The sequence below is a fragment of the Mustela nigripes genome, chromosome 3 (genome assembly GCF_022355385.1).
Source record: "Mustela nigripes isolate SB6536 chromosome 3, MUSNIG.SB6536, whole genome shotgun sequence".
NCBI classification, from domain to species: Eukaryota; Metazoa; Chordata; class Mammalia; order Carnivora; family Mustelidae; genus Mustela; species Mustela nigripes.
This window is the reverse complement of record NC_081559.1, coordinates 20,354,555-20,371,483: the sequence shown is the minus strand read 5'-3', so window position 1 is coordinate 20,371,483 and position 16,929 is coordinate 20,354,555. Positions and strand designations below refer to the sequence as shown.

General features: G+C 36.5%; 1 protein-coding gene across 12 annotated transcripts in view; it reads right to left on the bottom strand.

Annotated features, from left to right (window-relative positions):
• UNC80 (unc-80 homolog, NALCN channel complex subunit) overlaps positions 1 to 16,929 on the bottom strand; it is a 230,625-nt gene that overhangs the window by 121,767 nt on the left and 91,929 nt on the right. For all 12 annotated transcript variants that reach the window (XM_059393393.1, XM_059393382.1, XM_059393389.1 and 9 more), the window contains exon 23: positions 8,083 to 8,295. In XM_059393393.1, the coding sequence (XP_059249376.1) occupies positions 8,083 to 8,295 (213 nt within the window). The remainder of the gene's footprint in view (positions 1 to 8,082; positions 8,296 to 16,929) is intronic.

The window sequence follows — 16,929 nt, the reverse complement described above, 5'->3', positions numbered from 1 at the left end:
GAGGAGCCTCTTGGTTCCCCTGGGCTGGTTCTGTCCGCCACGGAGGAGCCTCTTGGTTCCCCTGGGCTGGTTCTGTCCGCCACGGAGGAGCCTCGTGGTTCCCCTGAGCTGGTTCTGTCCGCCACAGGGAGACCTCGTGGTTCCCCTGGGCCGGTTGAATTTGTACTTTCGGTTTTGTACCGAAATCGCGCAGCGTCCTTCTTGTTAATTGTTTTGTGTGTCTTGCTTATTGTCCTTGGTGTTTTCTTTGACTCCAAATGGAGGCCAACAATGTATGTCTCCATGTTATGTCTTTAAATGTGGATATATGTTCCTTGCCTTGTACTGGTCATGCCTTGTACTGGTCATGAAGGTTACATTCTTTTTAAGGGGTCTCTGGCTTTATTTCTCTCTGTTTCTCCTAATAGATGTGGGGGGCTTCTCCCTCACTCACTTCCCATGTAAATGGCTATTACTGGAGCCAACTGGGGTTGGTCTAACTCGAGACAGAGACTATAAGGAATATTCCCAAGCAGCTGCCAAAACTCTCTTTGTTTCGGGGAAGTTTCCTTGTGTTCTCTGGCCTGACTTGGACTGCCTAACCCCTCCCCCCTTGCTGGTGGGAAAGCATGGCGTCTGCTCCTCTGTTGGGGCTTATGAGCTCTGAAACCGGGAATCTTTTCTCTGCCTCCTGGCAGCACTTTTTTTCCTCTGTTTTCCTCTTCTGTTTCTGTACCAACGCGCGTGCAACCTGCATGACTAGCCTCTAGATCATGCACCACAGCTCCTTCTCTCTTCACTGTCAAGGAGCAAGAAGAGAACTCCCTGGACCTAACACCCACTCCAGATCTTCCCACACATGTCTCAGGTAAATATTCAAAGCGGAGTGGGCCCAGGTGGAACGTAAATCAGTGTTGGAACTAAGTTAAGTCTGTTGGTTTAATTAAGATAGATGCATCTTTGAAGTTAACAGCAGTAAATGTGAAGCTTTATTCTATCGAAGTTTACTAAAGGTCAAATAAGCTCATGTTATTTATTAAAATTTGTTAGCAAAGAAATGACTAAACTGATGGTTAATTGTCTGTCTCAAAGTTCTAATGGGTAATTGCTGAAGTAGCTTTCAAAGTCTTTGGTAACCTGAAAGTTTTAAAGTTTTGCTTGGATGACAAGTGGAATTAAATTGTGGACATCTAGGTCTTAACCAAACAGGATAAAATGCTAAGTCATTAATTACTGGATGTAGGTTTGTGCTTTTTTACTTACTGCAAAGAAACTAAGAGTATTTAAATCTGCTGGTAAACTTGTTTGCCACTTAACTGATTCATAAATTGCCACCTGAAGAATTCTGTTGTAACAGTTCACAATTGGTTAATAACTAAAGGTGTTTCTAAGAATACAAAGTTCTGCTTAGTGTAACTAAGACTGATGGAAATAAAGGGAAACTCTGTATGTAGGAAAGTAGGAGATATGCAAGAAAGATTTAAGGAATGGGAATACATTTTGTTGAAGGTAAAGGAAGGTAATTTTGTCCTAAATGAGATGGTTGTTTAGAAGGAAATGGCTTGGGACAAAACCTGAATGCAAAGGAAAGTTGTAGAAGGTTTGTGAAGGGAAATCTTCAGAAAAGGAATTTTAGCTATGGTCCAGAATGGATTAAGATTGAAATGAGTGGGTTTTAAAGGTACATTGGTACAAGACTGAAATTGTCTCTGTTCAAAAGGACAATGTTTTCTTAGATCAATTGATCTGTTAAGAAAATGTAAATGGTTTTCTCTTTGCCTGCCCAGAAAAACCAGTTTCTATGTTTTGTTTATCAGGTGTTTAACATTCCTAATTATATTTAGGCATGTGCTTTAAAACTTTCTAAGATTTTAGCAAATGTTGACAAGATTTAAATTGTAAATCTCTTTAACTCAGGCTTTTCCTTGGTATGTGAAGTTGCTCATGAAGTACTACGGAACCAATGATAAACCTTGGATTACATTTGGGAAAATACTATAACTATTCTAGAGATTCTATGCACTTCCTAAAGTTTTAACGTTTTGAGAGACCACCGCTTGATACTGTAATTATGGAAATGTTATGTATCACAGAAATAACCTGATTTCCTTGCAGCTAAATTGTAAACTCCCATGTCTCTTTAGCTCTAACCATATCTATTCTGAGTTTTTGTAATTTATAATTGTTTTAATTCTCTGGTAAAATGAGTTTTATCTTCAAGGAGATTCCTATAAAGGACTTTCAGGACAAATACAGATATTTGATATACTTGAAAATCCTAAAACTGAAATGGGTAAGAATTTCCAAAACGGACTAAAGCCGCATTCACCAGAATTAGTAACATGGGACTAAATGAACTAAAAGATGATAGTGTTGTGTCTCTTAATGTTTTGTCTTACTTTAAACATTGCTGGTTCTCTCTACTGTTTGCTCTTACAGACTAGGGATACTCCCTCCTAGTTATCTGTAACTTATAGAGATGTAAAAGTGCTCATTTGTAAAAGTGCTCAAAGCATTCACCTTTTCTCTCTATCTGAATCCTCTGAAACCAAAAGGTCTTAGTAAGTATTCTTCCTTCCATGGCAATCAGTCATTTGCATAAGTTCAATAAGAATCTGTTCTCCTTGTAACAGGAAAGAATTGGAAACACGGGTTATTTTACCAAGGCTTTGACTGGGATGTCATATTTGAAAAGACTCAGATATGACCAGACAGCTTTAAGGAACTAAGGTTGACTTTATGAAACCTGGAGCCATAAAGCCCCTTGGGACTGTTGGCCTGATACCTTGCTTACAGAGTTCCCAGCAGCCCCACCAGGTGAGTAAAGAATGTCACTCCTTGGTAGGTGCAGTCTCGGGAAGAGGAATTCGCCCAAAGGTATTGCAGGCATGCCTCATGGCAAGTACAGGGCTTGGCTTCTGGCCCGGAGAGGCTACTAAAAGTTCAACCTAGAGATTCCTTATACAAAGTTCCAGCAAAGCAGATTCTAAAAGATCTATTGATCACAGTCACTGTTCTTGCTGAGCTTATGTAAATAATTAGGCCAAGTTTGTTAAAACTGGACTTGTTTCACAAGTGAATTAGTCCTGATTTGGCTATCTCTGGAAATGAGGGTTATTTTAGAGAGAAAAATTGTTTTAGTAACACACCTTTATGGATGTTAAATTCTAGATTTGATTGTCTTTAAATGTTTGTTTACCTAAGCTAAACAATTTGAGGTAAACTTCAGAGAAGTTGCACAATAGCTTCTTTAGTCGATCTTATTATTTTGTGGGGATATTAGCAGACCCCACAGCACATGATTAAACAACTGGAAAATGGGATTGATTCCCCTACAATTGTAGAACTTAACTAACACCTTATGTGTGGCTGGGATAATGAAATTGCCTAAAAACCACCATACCACACTCCATAGGATTAACTATGGACTTGTGGAGATAATGGATGACCCCACTTTCTTTATGAGTGGATTGGATGATCCATGGGGGGTTCCCCTTATCTCTTGACAAGTTTTCTCACTTGCCAGTGATCCTCTGTAATCAGGATATTGTTAAGGCTGGACCACTCAAAGGTCGTCTTATTGGTTTCATCCCTTAGTCATATTTATCCTAGAGGCCACCTCTGTTGAGGTGCGATTGCAAACAGATGCTTTAGCTAAGCATAGAACAGCCCTAATAAAAGGAGCCTCAAAGCTTACTATGGAACAGCCCTTCTATAAAAGAGCCTCAAAGCTCACTATGGGACAGTCCTTGACTGTAATGATGTCACATCAGGTCCAGATTTGTCTTAGAAGGCAAAGGCCACCAATGGATGATGGAGGCCAACTTATTAAATACTGGGCTACATTAACAGATATGCCAGAAATAAAACTTGTCAAACTTTAAACCTAGTTACCTGTATGCCTGAACCTGACCACTGTACTTCTTTCTCTTTAGAGCAAAAATGTTCTTTGTATTTTATTTGATCTTGCTCATTCTATATGGCCAGATTTAAGATACCCCTGTTAAAAATATGAATGACAGTTGGTTTTCTGATGACAGTAGTTTTCATAGAAAAAAATAAGAAAAGCTAGGTGTGCCATAGTGCTCACTAGCACTTTGCAATTGCCAAAGCCTAAGAATTAACATTTATACTGACTCCAAATATGCTTTCCTGGTACTACATGCCCATGGAGCTATTTGGAAGGAAAGGGGATTGCTATCAAGCCATAACTCCCCAATCAAATATGGGCCTAAGTTCCAAAACCCTCCTTATCGCTATTCTAAGGATGGCATATATCAAATCTGGGATACACATCTGTGGCTTACACCTATGATTGGACAGCTCAGTCAGAAGGCAGTTTTATGCTGGGAACAAAGGAATCATACGAGTGGTACTTGGGCAAATAACACACCATATCTGGGATGGCTATCACTAGAAGTGTGTTCCCAAGTTATAGTACTCCAGGCTACTGACTGGTTTGCTACTGACTGGGCAAGGCGACCTGGCATTAGATGGCCAGCTCCAAACGGAACCCACTGGATATGTGGAACCAACCTGTGGCCCTGGCTTCCTCCAGGGTGGATAGGTCGCTGTACTTTAGGATTTGCCTGGATTCATGGGCGCATTACTAAAACCATTACAACTCCAGCTAATCTCCCCAACTTGAAACAAAGATGGACACGATCTGTTTTTAAATGGTATGATCACTTAGCATCCATTTTTGTTCCATCTGCGGGACTAGAGGATGTCATGTGGCATGTAGAAGCCCTTAATAAATATACTACAAAGGCACTCAATGATCCACTAAATGGCATCTCCCTCCTTAATACCGAAGTGTCACAAATACGCAAGGCAGTCCTACAAAATAGGATGGCTTTAGATGTCCTGACAGCAGCCCAGGGTGGCACAGGTGCAATTATCAAGACAGAATGTTGTATATACATCCCAGACTATCACAAAAATATCACAGGACTAATAAAGGATATAAATGCCCAGATTAAGGCTCTACAAGGTCCCTCTCTTAGTGATTGGTTAAGTTCCTGGTTTGAAGGAGGGCTATGGCCAAATCTCCTTCTCGGGCTTCTTATTTTTATCACCTCATTAACCTTAATATGTTGCTTTGTTCAATGTTTCTCTACTTGGTACCGAGACTCCATTGCTGCAATGACTTCACCATGACAGACGATCCTTGTCGCGCGCAAGGACGCCTCTTCACTGTCAGCGCTGGATTCAGCTGCCTCCACCTTTGTTAACTCCCTTATGTTCCTACCCTGATCAATATTGACCCGAGCAGGTAGGGACAGCTCTACGCCCCTATTCAGCACGAAGAAGTTATAGAAGATGAGACCTTCCACCTTCAACCCCCTTAAAGATTTCAGGGTCAAGATTGTTCAGGGGGAAATAAAGGAGCAGGAGGCTGGCTGAGGAGAAAGCAAAAGCTGGCCCCTTGCACCCCACTTAGTGCAAGAACAGGACGAATGGATATAAGATTCTATCCATGATAAAGAAAAAGGGGGGAATGAAAGACCCCTCCCCTAGAAGATAGATAGGATAACTAACCGCTTGTTTCCTTTTCTGTGAACCGCTGGCTTTTAGGCATAAATTAGGTTATTAATTGCTCTTTTGCCCTTCTGTAACCACTTGGCTTATAGAAATAATAGAAGACGCCATGATGGCATTCCTACCTTCCCCCTTCTTGTTCCCCCTCCCTGCCTCTCTCCTCCCACGCGTGGGCCCTCAGAACCAATCAGCTTGTTCCCCCTTCCCGCCTCTCTCTTCGCGCGAGCGGGTCCCCAAAGCCAATCAGCAAACTCCACTAAGGCCTTTTTCAAAAGTTCTAATTGTCAACCAATCAGTTGCGCCCCACCCAAAACTTGTTTGTACCTGTTTATAAAAACCCGGCGCCACCACAGCCGGGTGTGCTCAGCTAGCAGGAGCTGCTGACCACCCACAGGCGCCTGCGTAACAATAAAGAACCTCTTGCTGATTGCAAAAAAAAAAAAAAAAAAAAAAACAAAAACTACTACTTCAACAAAAAACCTTGTCCTAATGCTACTATTTTGGAGATCTTCTCTAAAGAAGGAGATACGCAATTAGGAATCTGGAGTGGAGCCAATAAACTTAATAGTGAGATTCAAAGGGGAAAAAATCTGCATGACTCATTCTAGGATATTGACACTGAGCAATTTAAGTTAAAGCCACAGTTCATAAAGCTTAAAGGGTTGCTCAGAAAATAAACTTGTCTTGGATAATACTAAATGTCTGAATAATAATTTAGAGCTCTATGTCTCTTTCAAGGCTAAAAAAAAAAGTCTTGACGATATTTGTTCCTTTCTTCATTCATCAAATCTTTATTAAGTGAAGTCATGTGTTAGGTATTAAATAAAACAGAGTTGAATAAGTTGTTACAGTACATCAGTATCTTTGCTTCCTGTGCCCTAGTAGATTATAAACCTTCATTTAGAAGTTTCACTGTTTGGCAACTGGGAAGGTTAGAGAAAGTCTTGCTCAAGGTGGCTCAGCAAACTGTGATCTGAGATTCGAATGCAGCGTGTCTGCGTTTTGCTCTTCCCCTCAAGGAGCTTACAGTCTCTTGGGGGAGGCAACAACACATCAAATTAACACATTAAATATCAAAAGAGATGAAAAGCACTCTCAATAGTTCAGAAGATGGACAGATTAGATTCGGTTCAGGAAATCACAGAGTGTCTCTTTGCAGTAGATTTTGAAGAATTGGCTAAAGGTTATTGGAGCTAATGGCTAACTTTGGCTAATGGTGAAGGGGAGAAGTGAACACTCCAGATGGAGAGTTCCAAAAGATCCATCAACATGTCCAGAGACTGACAAGTGAGCCACTTGGTGCAAGCACAATTTCGTGACAGGAAATCAAGTGCCCGAAGGCTGACAAGGTAGACTGGGACTAGATCTCACAGTTCTTGAAGCTAAACTTCATTTCGTATTCTAAAGCAGGATGAAAGGTAATGTGTGCATGAGGGAGAACACTTACTCATTCAAGAGACTCAGTGTTAACTGCCTAGAAATGCCCGAACCATGTAACCTTTCAAAAATTAATGTAATAACTTATTATCAATGAATACTTCTTAGACACAAAGGATTGAGATTAATGGTCTTTTAGATATATTAGCTCATTTGACTTCATCATCCATAAGCTTGGTATGTTTTGAATACTAAGAGAGAGCAGTGATGCCAGACTAAGCAATTTGGGTTTTATCCCAAGGGAAAAGGAGAGCCACTGAAGCATTATAAGTGGGTAAGAAACACCATCTGATTTGCATTTTAGTCTAATCACTGTGAGCGCAGCTTGGAGAATGAATTAGAGGGGCAAATCTGGAAGCCAGGAGATAAGTATGAACGTTCTGCTTTTAGATGGGCTCTGCCATATGGAGATCATTTCACTGACAGTGTGTAGGATGGGTCAGATGAGGGGAGACTGTGGGAAGGAGACCAAATAGGAAAATATCTTAGTCATCCAGATGAGAAGGAATAAAAATATGACCTAATAGGACCTTGGTAACATAGAAGAGGTGGAATCAGTAAGGGAAGGAAGGTTGGAATATGTTCAAAGGCTATCGTCTTTGAGAATGCTGGTACCATTTGTAAGAATAGAAAGTTCAGGAAGGCTTGCAGATGGGGGTGTGTTTATATGGGAAGAAGAGTTTTGCTTTGGTCAGATTGTGTTTCAGGGTATTAAGTGACTACCTCCGGAGTGCAGTTGGCAGTGTTGCCCTGGGATCTGAATGGTGCTATGGATAGAGAAGTCTGTGCCACTGGAATACATGTTACAGTTGAAAACACAGGAATAAATGTAGTCCTGGAGGAGGTTATGCACAAAAAAATTATAACAAATTCTGGGAATGTCTACATTTATGGAGGGGGGCGGCGAGGAGACAGAGGACCAAGGAAAAAGAGGAGATAATGTCTAACTTCATAGATTTACTGGGAAGATAAAATGAATTAAAGTTTATTTTCCTTTAAGATGTTTTGTTCAGCGCCTGGTACATAACAGACACTTAATAAATTGTCTCCCAAACAACATAAACACAGAACTTTTTCACTTCACTCAAGTACCCCAACATTTAAATAAGAGAATCAAAAGCTCACGTCTCCCCATTGGTAGAAGAGCTTGGCAGCATTCCACTGCAGCTTCTGGTTCCGTTTGTTGCCCACGATGGGAGAGCGGCCCCTGGAAAGGCCTTTCTTGGTGATATTCACATGATGCCCTTTCATCCACTCTGGCCAGTTGCCACGGTTACAGCGGTGAACAAACCGGGCACATTCCAGGAACAGAGCTGCTCTGGCTACCACAGGAGCTTCCTGAGGATGGTTATTAAGGAAAGAATGATGTGGGATTAATGAAAAATAGGCTGACCTTCATGGAATTACTATGTACTCTTAGTTTCTCTTATTCTCCATATCTTGATTTAGGTTAGCAATATTTCCCAGGATAGTATTATCATGGTTAATGGTAGTGGGAATTCTGGAAAATGAATCCTTAAAGGCAAATTAGGATATGGAAGAATTAGATATTTTAAGTAGATTTCTGTGTTTAGTTTTCCCCTTTTGAAGAATCTCAAGTAATTTCATGACTCTATCTTTGCATAGTTAAGAGGCAGCTGGGATTTGAATGTGAGAGCAAGATAATTTTCAAAGAATTTTTCAATATGAAACTGTTCTTAAACCTAAAATTTTAACCTGAAGCAAACAAATATTCAATTTCTAGAATTAGTCTTATGCTAATCAAGGGAGTCAATAGTGTTTTTGTTCCAAGAATAAGCTGTTATTTATGACCATCCACATGTTCCAAAGAAGCTGTTTCTGCACATTTTGGCTAGTAAGAAAAGGAAGTACTTATTAGAGTTTGTTGAGTTAGTCCTTTTTCTCCTTTGTCGTGAATAACAGATCAATTTCTGCTTAAATAGGCATGGTTTCAATTGAAAATGTTTGACAAAGAGAAAATTATTTAATTGATAAATGCATTTATCAATTAAAAACATTTCTTCAGCAAAATAGAAATATGGTTTCATCTTGTCATGTCAAGACGATGTCATGTCAAGATTTTTATTTGAAAAAAAAAAAAAAAGAAAAGAAACAGCTTTTAGTTGATACCCAGAAACTGGTAAGTATCAGCTACCTACTGAAGTCTTTACAAGCTAAATAGATAAATAAATTAGGGAAGGAGCATGAAGTTTCTCTGGAAGGTCAACAGGTCATAAAAAAATATACACATCAACAAATAATGTGTATTTTAACTTGTGCCTGCTTTAAAAAAATACATCACAACATTAGGCATCACCTCAGAGTTACGCAATAATCATATGTTGATTAGCAACCACAGGTTTTCAAATTGAAACATTTTCCATAACTTCAAACAACAATATTTTTAATGCCTTGATCTACAATGTTAAACTAGGGGCTAATATATAGAGAATATCAATTACATGCCAGTTAGTTTTTATGAGTTGTAATTCTTAATTATAATAACAAATCTCTGGTCTAGAAATAATATCTTCATTTCAATGTTTTTAAAAAATGAGATATAATTTTTCTACCATCAAACAGCGGGGAAGAGGTGACTGGAGGATTCAATACCAGGTCTCTCTAATGCCCAAATCTATGCTAGTTCCTATTCAGTTTCTGTATTGTCTTAATATACATCTAAATCTTGGCAAAAGATGATTTCTAGAAGGCATGTAGAAAGTTGTTGTTTAAAAATGGGGCATTAATGTCATGTAATGTTACTATATGATCACATCATTTTCCTATTTAAAATTTATTATAGGGTCCATCTACATCAATAATAACATGAATAAAGATACTCAGCCTTTGTTATCTGATTCATCTCCCTTTCTATCCCTCTATCAAGTACTTATGATCTAACTACATCAAACTGGCTATAGTCACCCAAATATGACATCTTACACCTTTTCATATGTTCTTTCCATCATTTGTGGGAGATGTTAAACCCCTTTCCCATATGGCAAATTTCCACTTTTAGGAATAAGATACCTCCTCTAAGAAGCCTTTCTTAATCTCTTTTCTCTCAGACAGAGTTGATTATTTCATACTTTGAGTACCACAGTATCTCAAGCACACTGAATGATTCAAGTAAGTTAGCCCTTTAAGCATTTTCTCATTGTCCACAACTTAAAGGAAGCCATCAAGAATTCCAATGAGATATATTTATGTAGGAACTTAACTTCACAAAACATGTGATGTATTGCTACTATTTACAAAGTTAACCTATGTGAAAAGGCAGAATACAAGATGAATGCTAATGGTGAGAACCTATCTTTCATAAAAATGGACACTAATGATGAGAATCTATCAACCCCTGCATTGGTGCTAAGATTTGGAAGCAGGTCACGGGAATAGAAAGACTTGGACTGCGGAGGGTAAAATGACTTCTTCATCAAACCTATCAATATTGTGATACCATAACATACAGATTAAATGCCTACACTCTTCTCCTGAATTAAATATTTATTTTATTAAACATTTCAGATATGCTAATCTGTGTCTGGAAAATGTTTGAACATCTGTCTCTGAAAACATATGGCAGTCTGGAGGGCAAGGTGAGCAATGGGAATTTATTCTTAGCCCATCACATTTTGACACATTCCCAATACAAAGCAATGGAATTCATTGCTTTAATGTCAGGACAACAGAATTACTGCTGAGGTAGCATTATGTCATATACTCTGGATCCCACAAGATTATCAAGGGCAAAACTTAACCCACACAAATGTATGAGGCAGAGGACCTTTTTATTGCCATTAACTTTAGATGACAATAGATGAATGAGAAATCCAAATTGTGCTTTGTGAGTTTTCCTATGTAGATTGGTTAGCCTTCTTCAGAAAAAAAAAAAAAAATGGTTTTAGTTGCTTAGGAAGGTCAGGGCATTTTGAATGAAAAGCAATTTTGATTTTCTGTTCTTCAAGGCAAGTTATAATAAAACTCAGATATTATACCAGTTACTGACCCTAGGAAATCCTAAAGTTTGGAAATGAAATTGAGATCAATATGGAAAATAATTCCCATTACCTGAGGCAGCACAATCTTAAAGGGAGGGGTGATTATTACCTGCCGAATTTGATCCATGTAAACTGTAAAACCAGGTAGCTTTTGGAAATGTCGCTTTCTGCATTAAGGGACATAGAGTAACTCAAATATTGCCTTATAATCATAATCCTCATGAACCTGGTAGATGAAAACAGGCTTGAAACCCTATAGTCAAGATGGCACTGAATACTAGTACTTTCTGGGGGGTATTACAGTATATTGTACTGTACAGACAGTGGAGGGAGTTGTTGAGGACTTTACAAAACCAAGAACTCTACTGTGCATCCTCGTAGAAGACACTTAGCAGTAAGTACAGACATCACACTGTGTATGAAGAGCATTCAAGGCATTCTAGTGTAAATGTGGTGATGGGGAACTATTTCCTTTATAAATTCCTTTCAAAGTATAGTTTAGAAAGTATTGATTCTTAGGGGCAGTTTTATTGAATACCTTGGACAACAGATTCTTCCTGGACACAAAGAAGAGTCAATTTTTCCTCTTTTGATGGAGCTTACCTCTTATAACTCAGCACAATCTGAAGAAGCAGCAAAAAATGGAGACATGACAGAATGGATAAGGATGGATTCACATCACAGAGAAAAACAGCACAAATGGAGAAAAATGAATCAGAAGAACGCTGCATGGATGAAAAGAACCACAGAGTATCAGAGCATAGTCAAAAGCGAACATCTACACAAAATTTGATACCATTGGTATACCACAGAGAATTTTTACTAGTGGTCCTGAAGGAAAAGTAGGCATATTTAAATTTTTTTCTTATTAGCATGTCTGTAAGATCACCTTTTTATGTTCCATAATGCCCTGTGAGGCTTCAATTCAGTTATAACACAACTTCACAGTTTTAGACAAGCAAGAATCAATTTTAACTGGGATGATTTGATTGACCTAAAATATGAGGTTAGATCACATGGAATTTGTAAGCTTGAAAGTAAAAAATAGTTGAATACTAACAATTTCATATGGTTTGCTCTTACATAAGGTCTTCTCTATAATGCCTACAGAGCTGTTCAGTTAAAGTTACAAAATGTCCTAAGAATGTCATTCTGCAGCATGGTTTTCTCTAACATTCTACAGCGAGAAAACTTCAAGTGCTGGCTACTTTTCCTTGACTTTCTTTGTCACTTTTTCCTGCATTTTTATCAGATCATTATGTATATTGAATGCTTCCTTTATGAAAGTGAAGGAAAGAATTGGAACACTAATTCAAACAGCTGTGCTTTATTTTGCCTGGGGACTTAGAAAATATTGTTACCAAGATACGATGGTTAATTGAAGGTTATAATTGTAATATATTCCTTTCCCTGAAGGACTATATCTTAACTTATTATGTGAGAAGAAGCCCTGATTCTGAAAACTCATATAAAAACACTGGACAGGAACTAACTATTTTAAAAGACTGAATATTTTATGTTGGCCCCTGGGGAATTACATAATATTTTTATTGCCTTACCATAAAATCTAAAGCTCTTGCTGGTGCAAGATACCTACTTGTTTAAAACTAGTGGGACTAGGCAGTTATTATGGATCCTAGTATACAATGGAAGCTCATTTGCTAGAGGGCATGTGCTTGTGAGTCAGTATTTATTACTTAGCCTGTATTGAATTCTCTGCCTGACTGAGATCATTAAGTAACTGAAGGGCTGCCTCTGCCCTTGCTCATTCCCACAGTAGCTGCGGGCAACCGATATCATCAGTTGTAAGGCTATAGGCAGGTATTATTTTTTAGGACATGGTCTAGATGACTTGCCATTTTAACAGTTACACAGATCACATTAATATTTTGGGTAAATATTATAAAAACCAAATGAAGTCCTCTGTTTCTGACAATATGATGTATTAGGTGTAAAGACAAACTTCTTTTGGTTTAGACATCTAAAAATTCTGGATAAAATATCCCCTCACTTCTTCATCTTGTTTTTGCTTTTGTTTCTAACTTGAGATAATAGACTACTGGAGAGAAGAAACTACAAGAAAGTGTAATTCTGGGCGGAGAAGAGAGACAGGTGTGAGCTAGCATAAGAATAATTACCGTGAGGGTTTCTATTGACTATGGAGAGGCCAGACTATGTTTTCGATGGGCCATGAGTTAAATTTCTGGTCCAAGCAGAGGGGGAGGTCAGTTCATTTACCCCTATGTAAAGTCCAGATCCCAGGTGGGAGCCACCTTCAATGGATGAATAGGAAAACAATCTACCCATAGAAGTAGGCTTGACTGACTAGGTTTGGTTCTGGGTAAAACAGAAGTTTAAAAAAAAAAAATTCTTTCATAAGAACTCTTAGTCAAAATCTCACATTCTTGTATAAGTTTGGACTAGACTGGACACTATTTCCATGCTCCTTGATCACCAAAAAGAGTTTAAAAAATGGTCTTAGGTTTCCAGATACCTGAGAAGGGAAATGGAAATCCTCTCTGGAGGAATACTTTAAAGCAGTACTTCTCAAATCTCCAAACTTGAATGTGCATTAGAGTCACTTTTGAATATATAAAAAAATATATATTTTTTGTTCTCACTACAGAGATTCTGATTCAGTAGATCTGTTGAGGGTCTGAAAATGTGCATTTCAAACATGCTCACAGATGATGATGATATTGCTGGTCCAGTAAATAACACTGCGTTTAACACAGATCTTAAGGAATTCCTTAAGATCTGAGAAGTTAAGTTCACATAAAAAATACATTTAAAAAATTCACCATGAGTAAAAGAAGAAACAAAAAGTATAGAATCAAACCCACAAAAAGAGCAATTATTAGAATTCTAATGTATCGAATACATTTGAAGATTAATGTAAAAAAAAGATTAATGTGGATATTGTATGAATGATCTAAGTATGATGAATTAAGTTATCAAAATTGAGCAGGCACTTTTAAAACAAGAATAAAATAAAATCCTATAAGTAAAAAGTAGTATTTGAAATTTCAAACACAGTGTATAGATTAAAACACAGATTAATGGTGCATAAACAATGAATTTTGGAACACTGGAAAAAATAAAATTTAATTAAAAAAAACAGATTAAATCACTTTTTTTTCCCTCAACTTCAGCACTACTGACCATTTGAGCCAAGATAATTCCCTTTTTATGAAGGGTGCACTATGTATTATGAGATGTTTATCAGGATTTTTGGTATCTACTCAGGAGATTCTAGTAGCAATCATCAGGGTGTGGCAATGAAAAATTCCTCCAGACATTGTCAAATGTCCCCCAGTAAGCAAAATTACTCATAGTTAAAGACTGAGGGATTAGACAAAGTTAAATGGAAGAAGATATCTCAGAAACTTACTCAGGGTATAGAGAAACAAAGAAAGAAACAAAAGAAAGAAAGAAAGAGAAACAAAGAAATAAAAAATATGAAAGAGAAGTTATCAAAAACAGAGGATAAACTGGTAATACCTATCATAGACCTTTTCAATTTATAGAAGTAAGGATTAGATAAAATGTGAAAGACATAATCTTGGAAGAGATAATAGTTAAAATATTTCCAGAATAGACATAATATGTCAATTACATGATTCAGGGACTTTATGAACCTCAACTAGGAAAAATATGTTAGTAAAATCTCAGTGAAACTGCAAAATATCAAAAGAGAAGATATTAAAGGCAATAGGAGGGGGGTGGCAGATTATATTATGTATATTCCTATACATAATACAATGTCAATTAAGCCAGAAGAGAATGGGACAATACCTTTGAAGTACAGAAAGAAAATTTTAGCCTATAATTATAATTCCAGCAAAAGTATCTTTCAAGAATGAGACCAAAGTAAAGACATTTTCCAGTAAATTAGCTGAGAGAACTACTTCCTTCCAAATGATCATCACTAAAGAAACTTCTAAAAGGTCTCCTTCAAAAGGGTAGATCTTAGGAGGAATGTAAGAGATGGAAGGAGAAATGGTGAGCAGAGAATATGCTAAGCTTTTGGGTAAATTTAAAAATAATTTTCCTCAAATTCAACAAAAATAATGTTTACTTTGTCAGTGTTCAAACAAAAACAACATAGAACTAAATCTCAAACAATAGTTGTGGTTAAAATCTTCTACAGTATTTTACTGTTTGAGATAAGAATAAATATATTAATTTTAGACTTCATTTAAATTTAAGTACGTAAAAGTATTAAGAGAGAATGATTTGTAAGCTAGTGAAGGAAAATAAGTAACACAAAGCTAAACCAAATCAATAGAAATAAAACTAAATCCAACACAATCTAAAAAAGGACATGGAATAGAAATAAGAACAGGCACGCAATCAAATAATGAAAAGAAGTGATAAATAAGCAAAAAAAAAAAAGGAAGTGAATCTATATCATCAATCACAATCTGTGCAAATGTACTAAATTTCCCAGAGGAAAAAGTTGTTAAAGTGGTATAAAAAATTCAAATATCTGTTTTTTATGAAAGATATACCTAAAACACAAAGATATAGAAAAATTAAAAATAAAAGATCAGCCAAAAAAGACATATCAAGCAAATGTTAAACATAATTAAAATGGTTTCAGCTGTATTAGTATCAGAGAAAAATCTATCTTAAAGTAAAAAGCATTACTAGAAATAATCTGGGTCACCAGATAATAATAAAATGTTCATAGCACCAGATATCTGTCACACTTCTAAACTGCTGCTAAATAAATAAAAATGGTCAGAACTACAAGTATAAATTTGATAAAATTTGCCATAAGAGTGAAAATTTAAACACAACTTAGTAATCAACAGATAAAGCAGTAAGAAGTAAATAAGAATGAGATTTTAAATACAAAATGCAGTACCCAATTATTGGAGACTACACATTCTTTTTAACCACAAAGGGGACATTTATGAAAATTGATAATGTTCTAGTTCATAAAACAAGTCTAAATTAATTCCAAAGAATCAGTAAAAATGGAGTAATGAATCAGTAACAAATAGGTGCCTAACAAAAACTTGGAATTTACAAATTGAAACAAACACATATACAAGTAAATAGCCTATGGGTCAAAAAGAAATCATTAAGGAAATTAAAAATGATTTTTAAATAAATTAACAAAATAAAAAATACAGTTTATCAGAATTTAGAGTATGTACTTAAAGCAGTATTTAGAGGGAAATTAATGCTAAATGCCAATTTTGAAAAGAAAATATAAAATTATAAGATAAGCAATCAATCAATAAGCTAAAGAATAAACCAATGAATTCGAAGTAAGAGAAGAAAATAAAAATAAGAACAGAAATTAAAGAATTTGAGAATGAAGATAAAACAGACTCAACAAGGTCATGAAAAAAGACTAATAAAATTGACAAATTTCTGACAAGCCTAAAAAGAAAAAACTCTCACAATTTGAGGAATAAAAACAGATAAAATAGCTACAGATACTGCCAAAATTAAGAACTAAGAAGAAAATGTTATGATATTTTTTTTTTGCCAACAAACATGAAAATGTAGGTGAAGTTGACAAATTATTAAAAAAATTAAAATTACTTAGGCTAATCAAAAACTAGAACTTTTGACTAATCAATTCAGAACTGAATTTCAATTATCTCTAAATTTATCAATAGACTCAATATAATTCCAAGAAAAAAAAATTTTCATGAAACCTGACAACCTAATTATAAAATTTGCCTGGAAGAGCAAAGAGCCATGAATAACTTGGGTGATGCTAGAAGTTCTAGCTATTAAACAGAGTAGTTTGACTCCGGGTAGAAGGGGAATGGAACAGGAAACAAACCAAACCAAACAAAAAAACCCCTCAGAATTGCACTCATGCATGTATGGAAACCTGACACATGATAAAGATAATACAAAGAATGAAATGAATTATCTACACATGAGAGAATAAAGTATGAACTAGTAACATATTATGCTAAGATCACTATTTTCTATGTGGGGAAAAAAA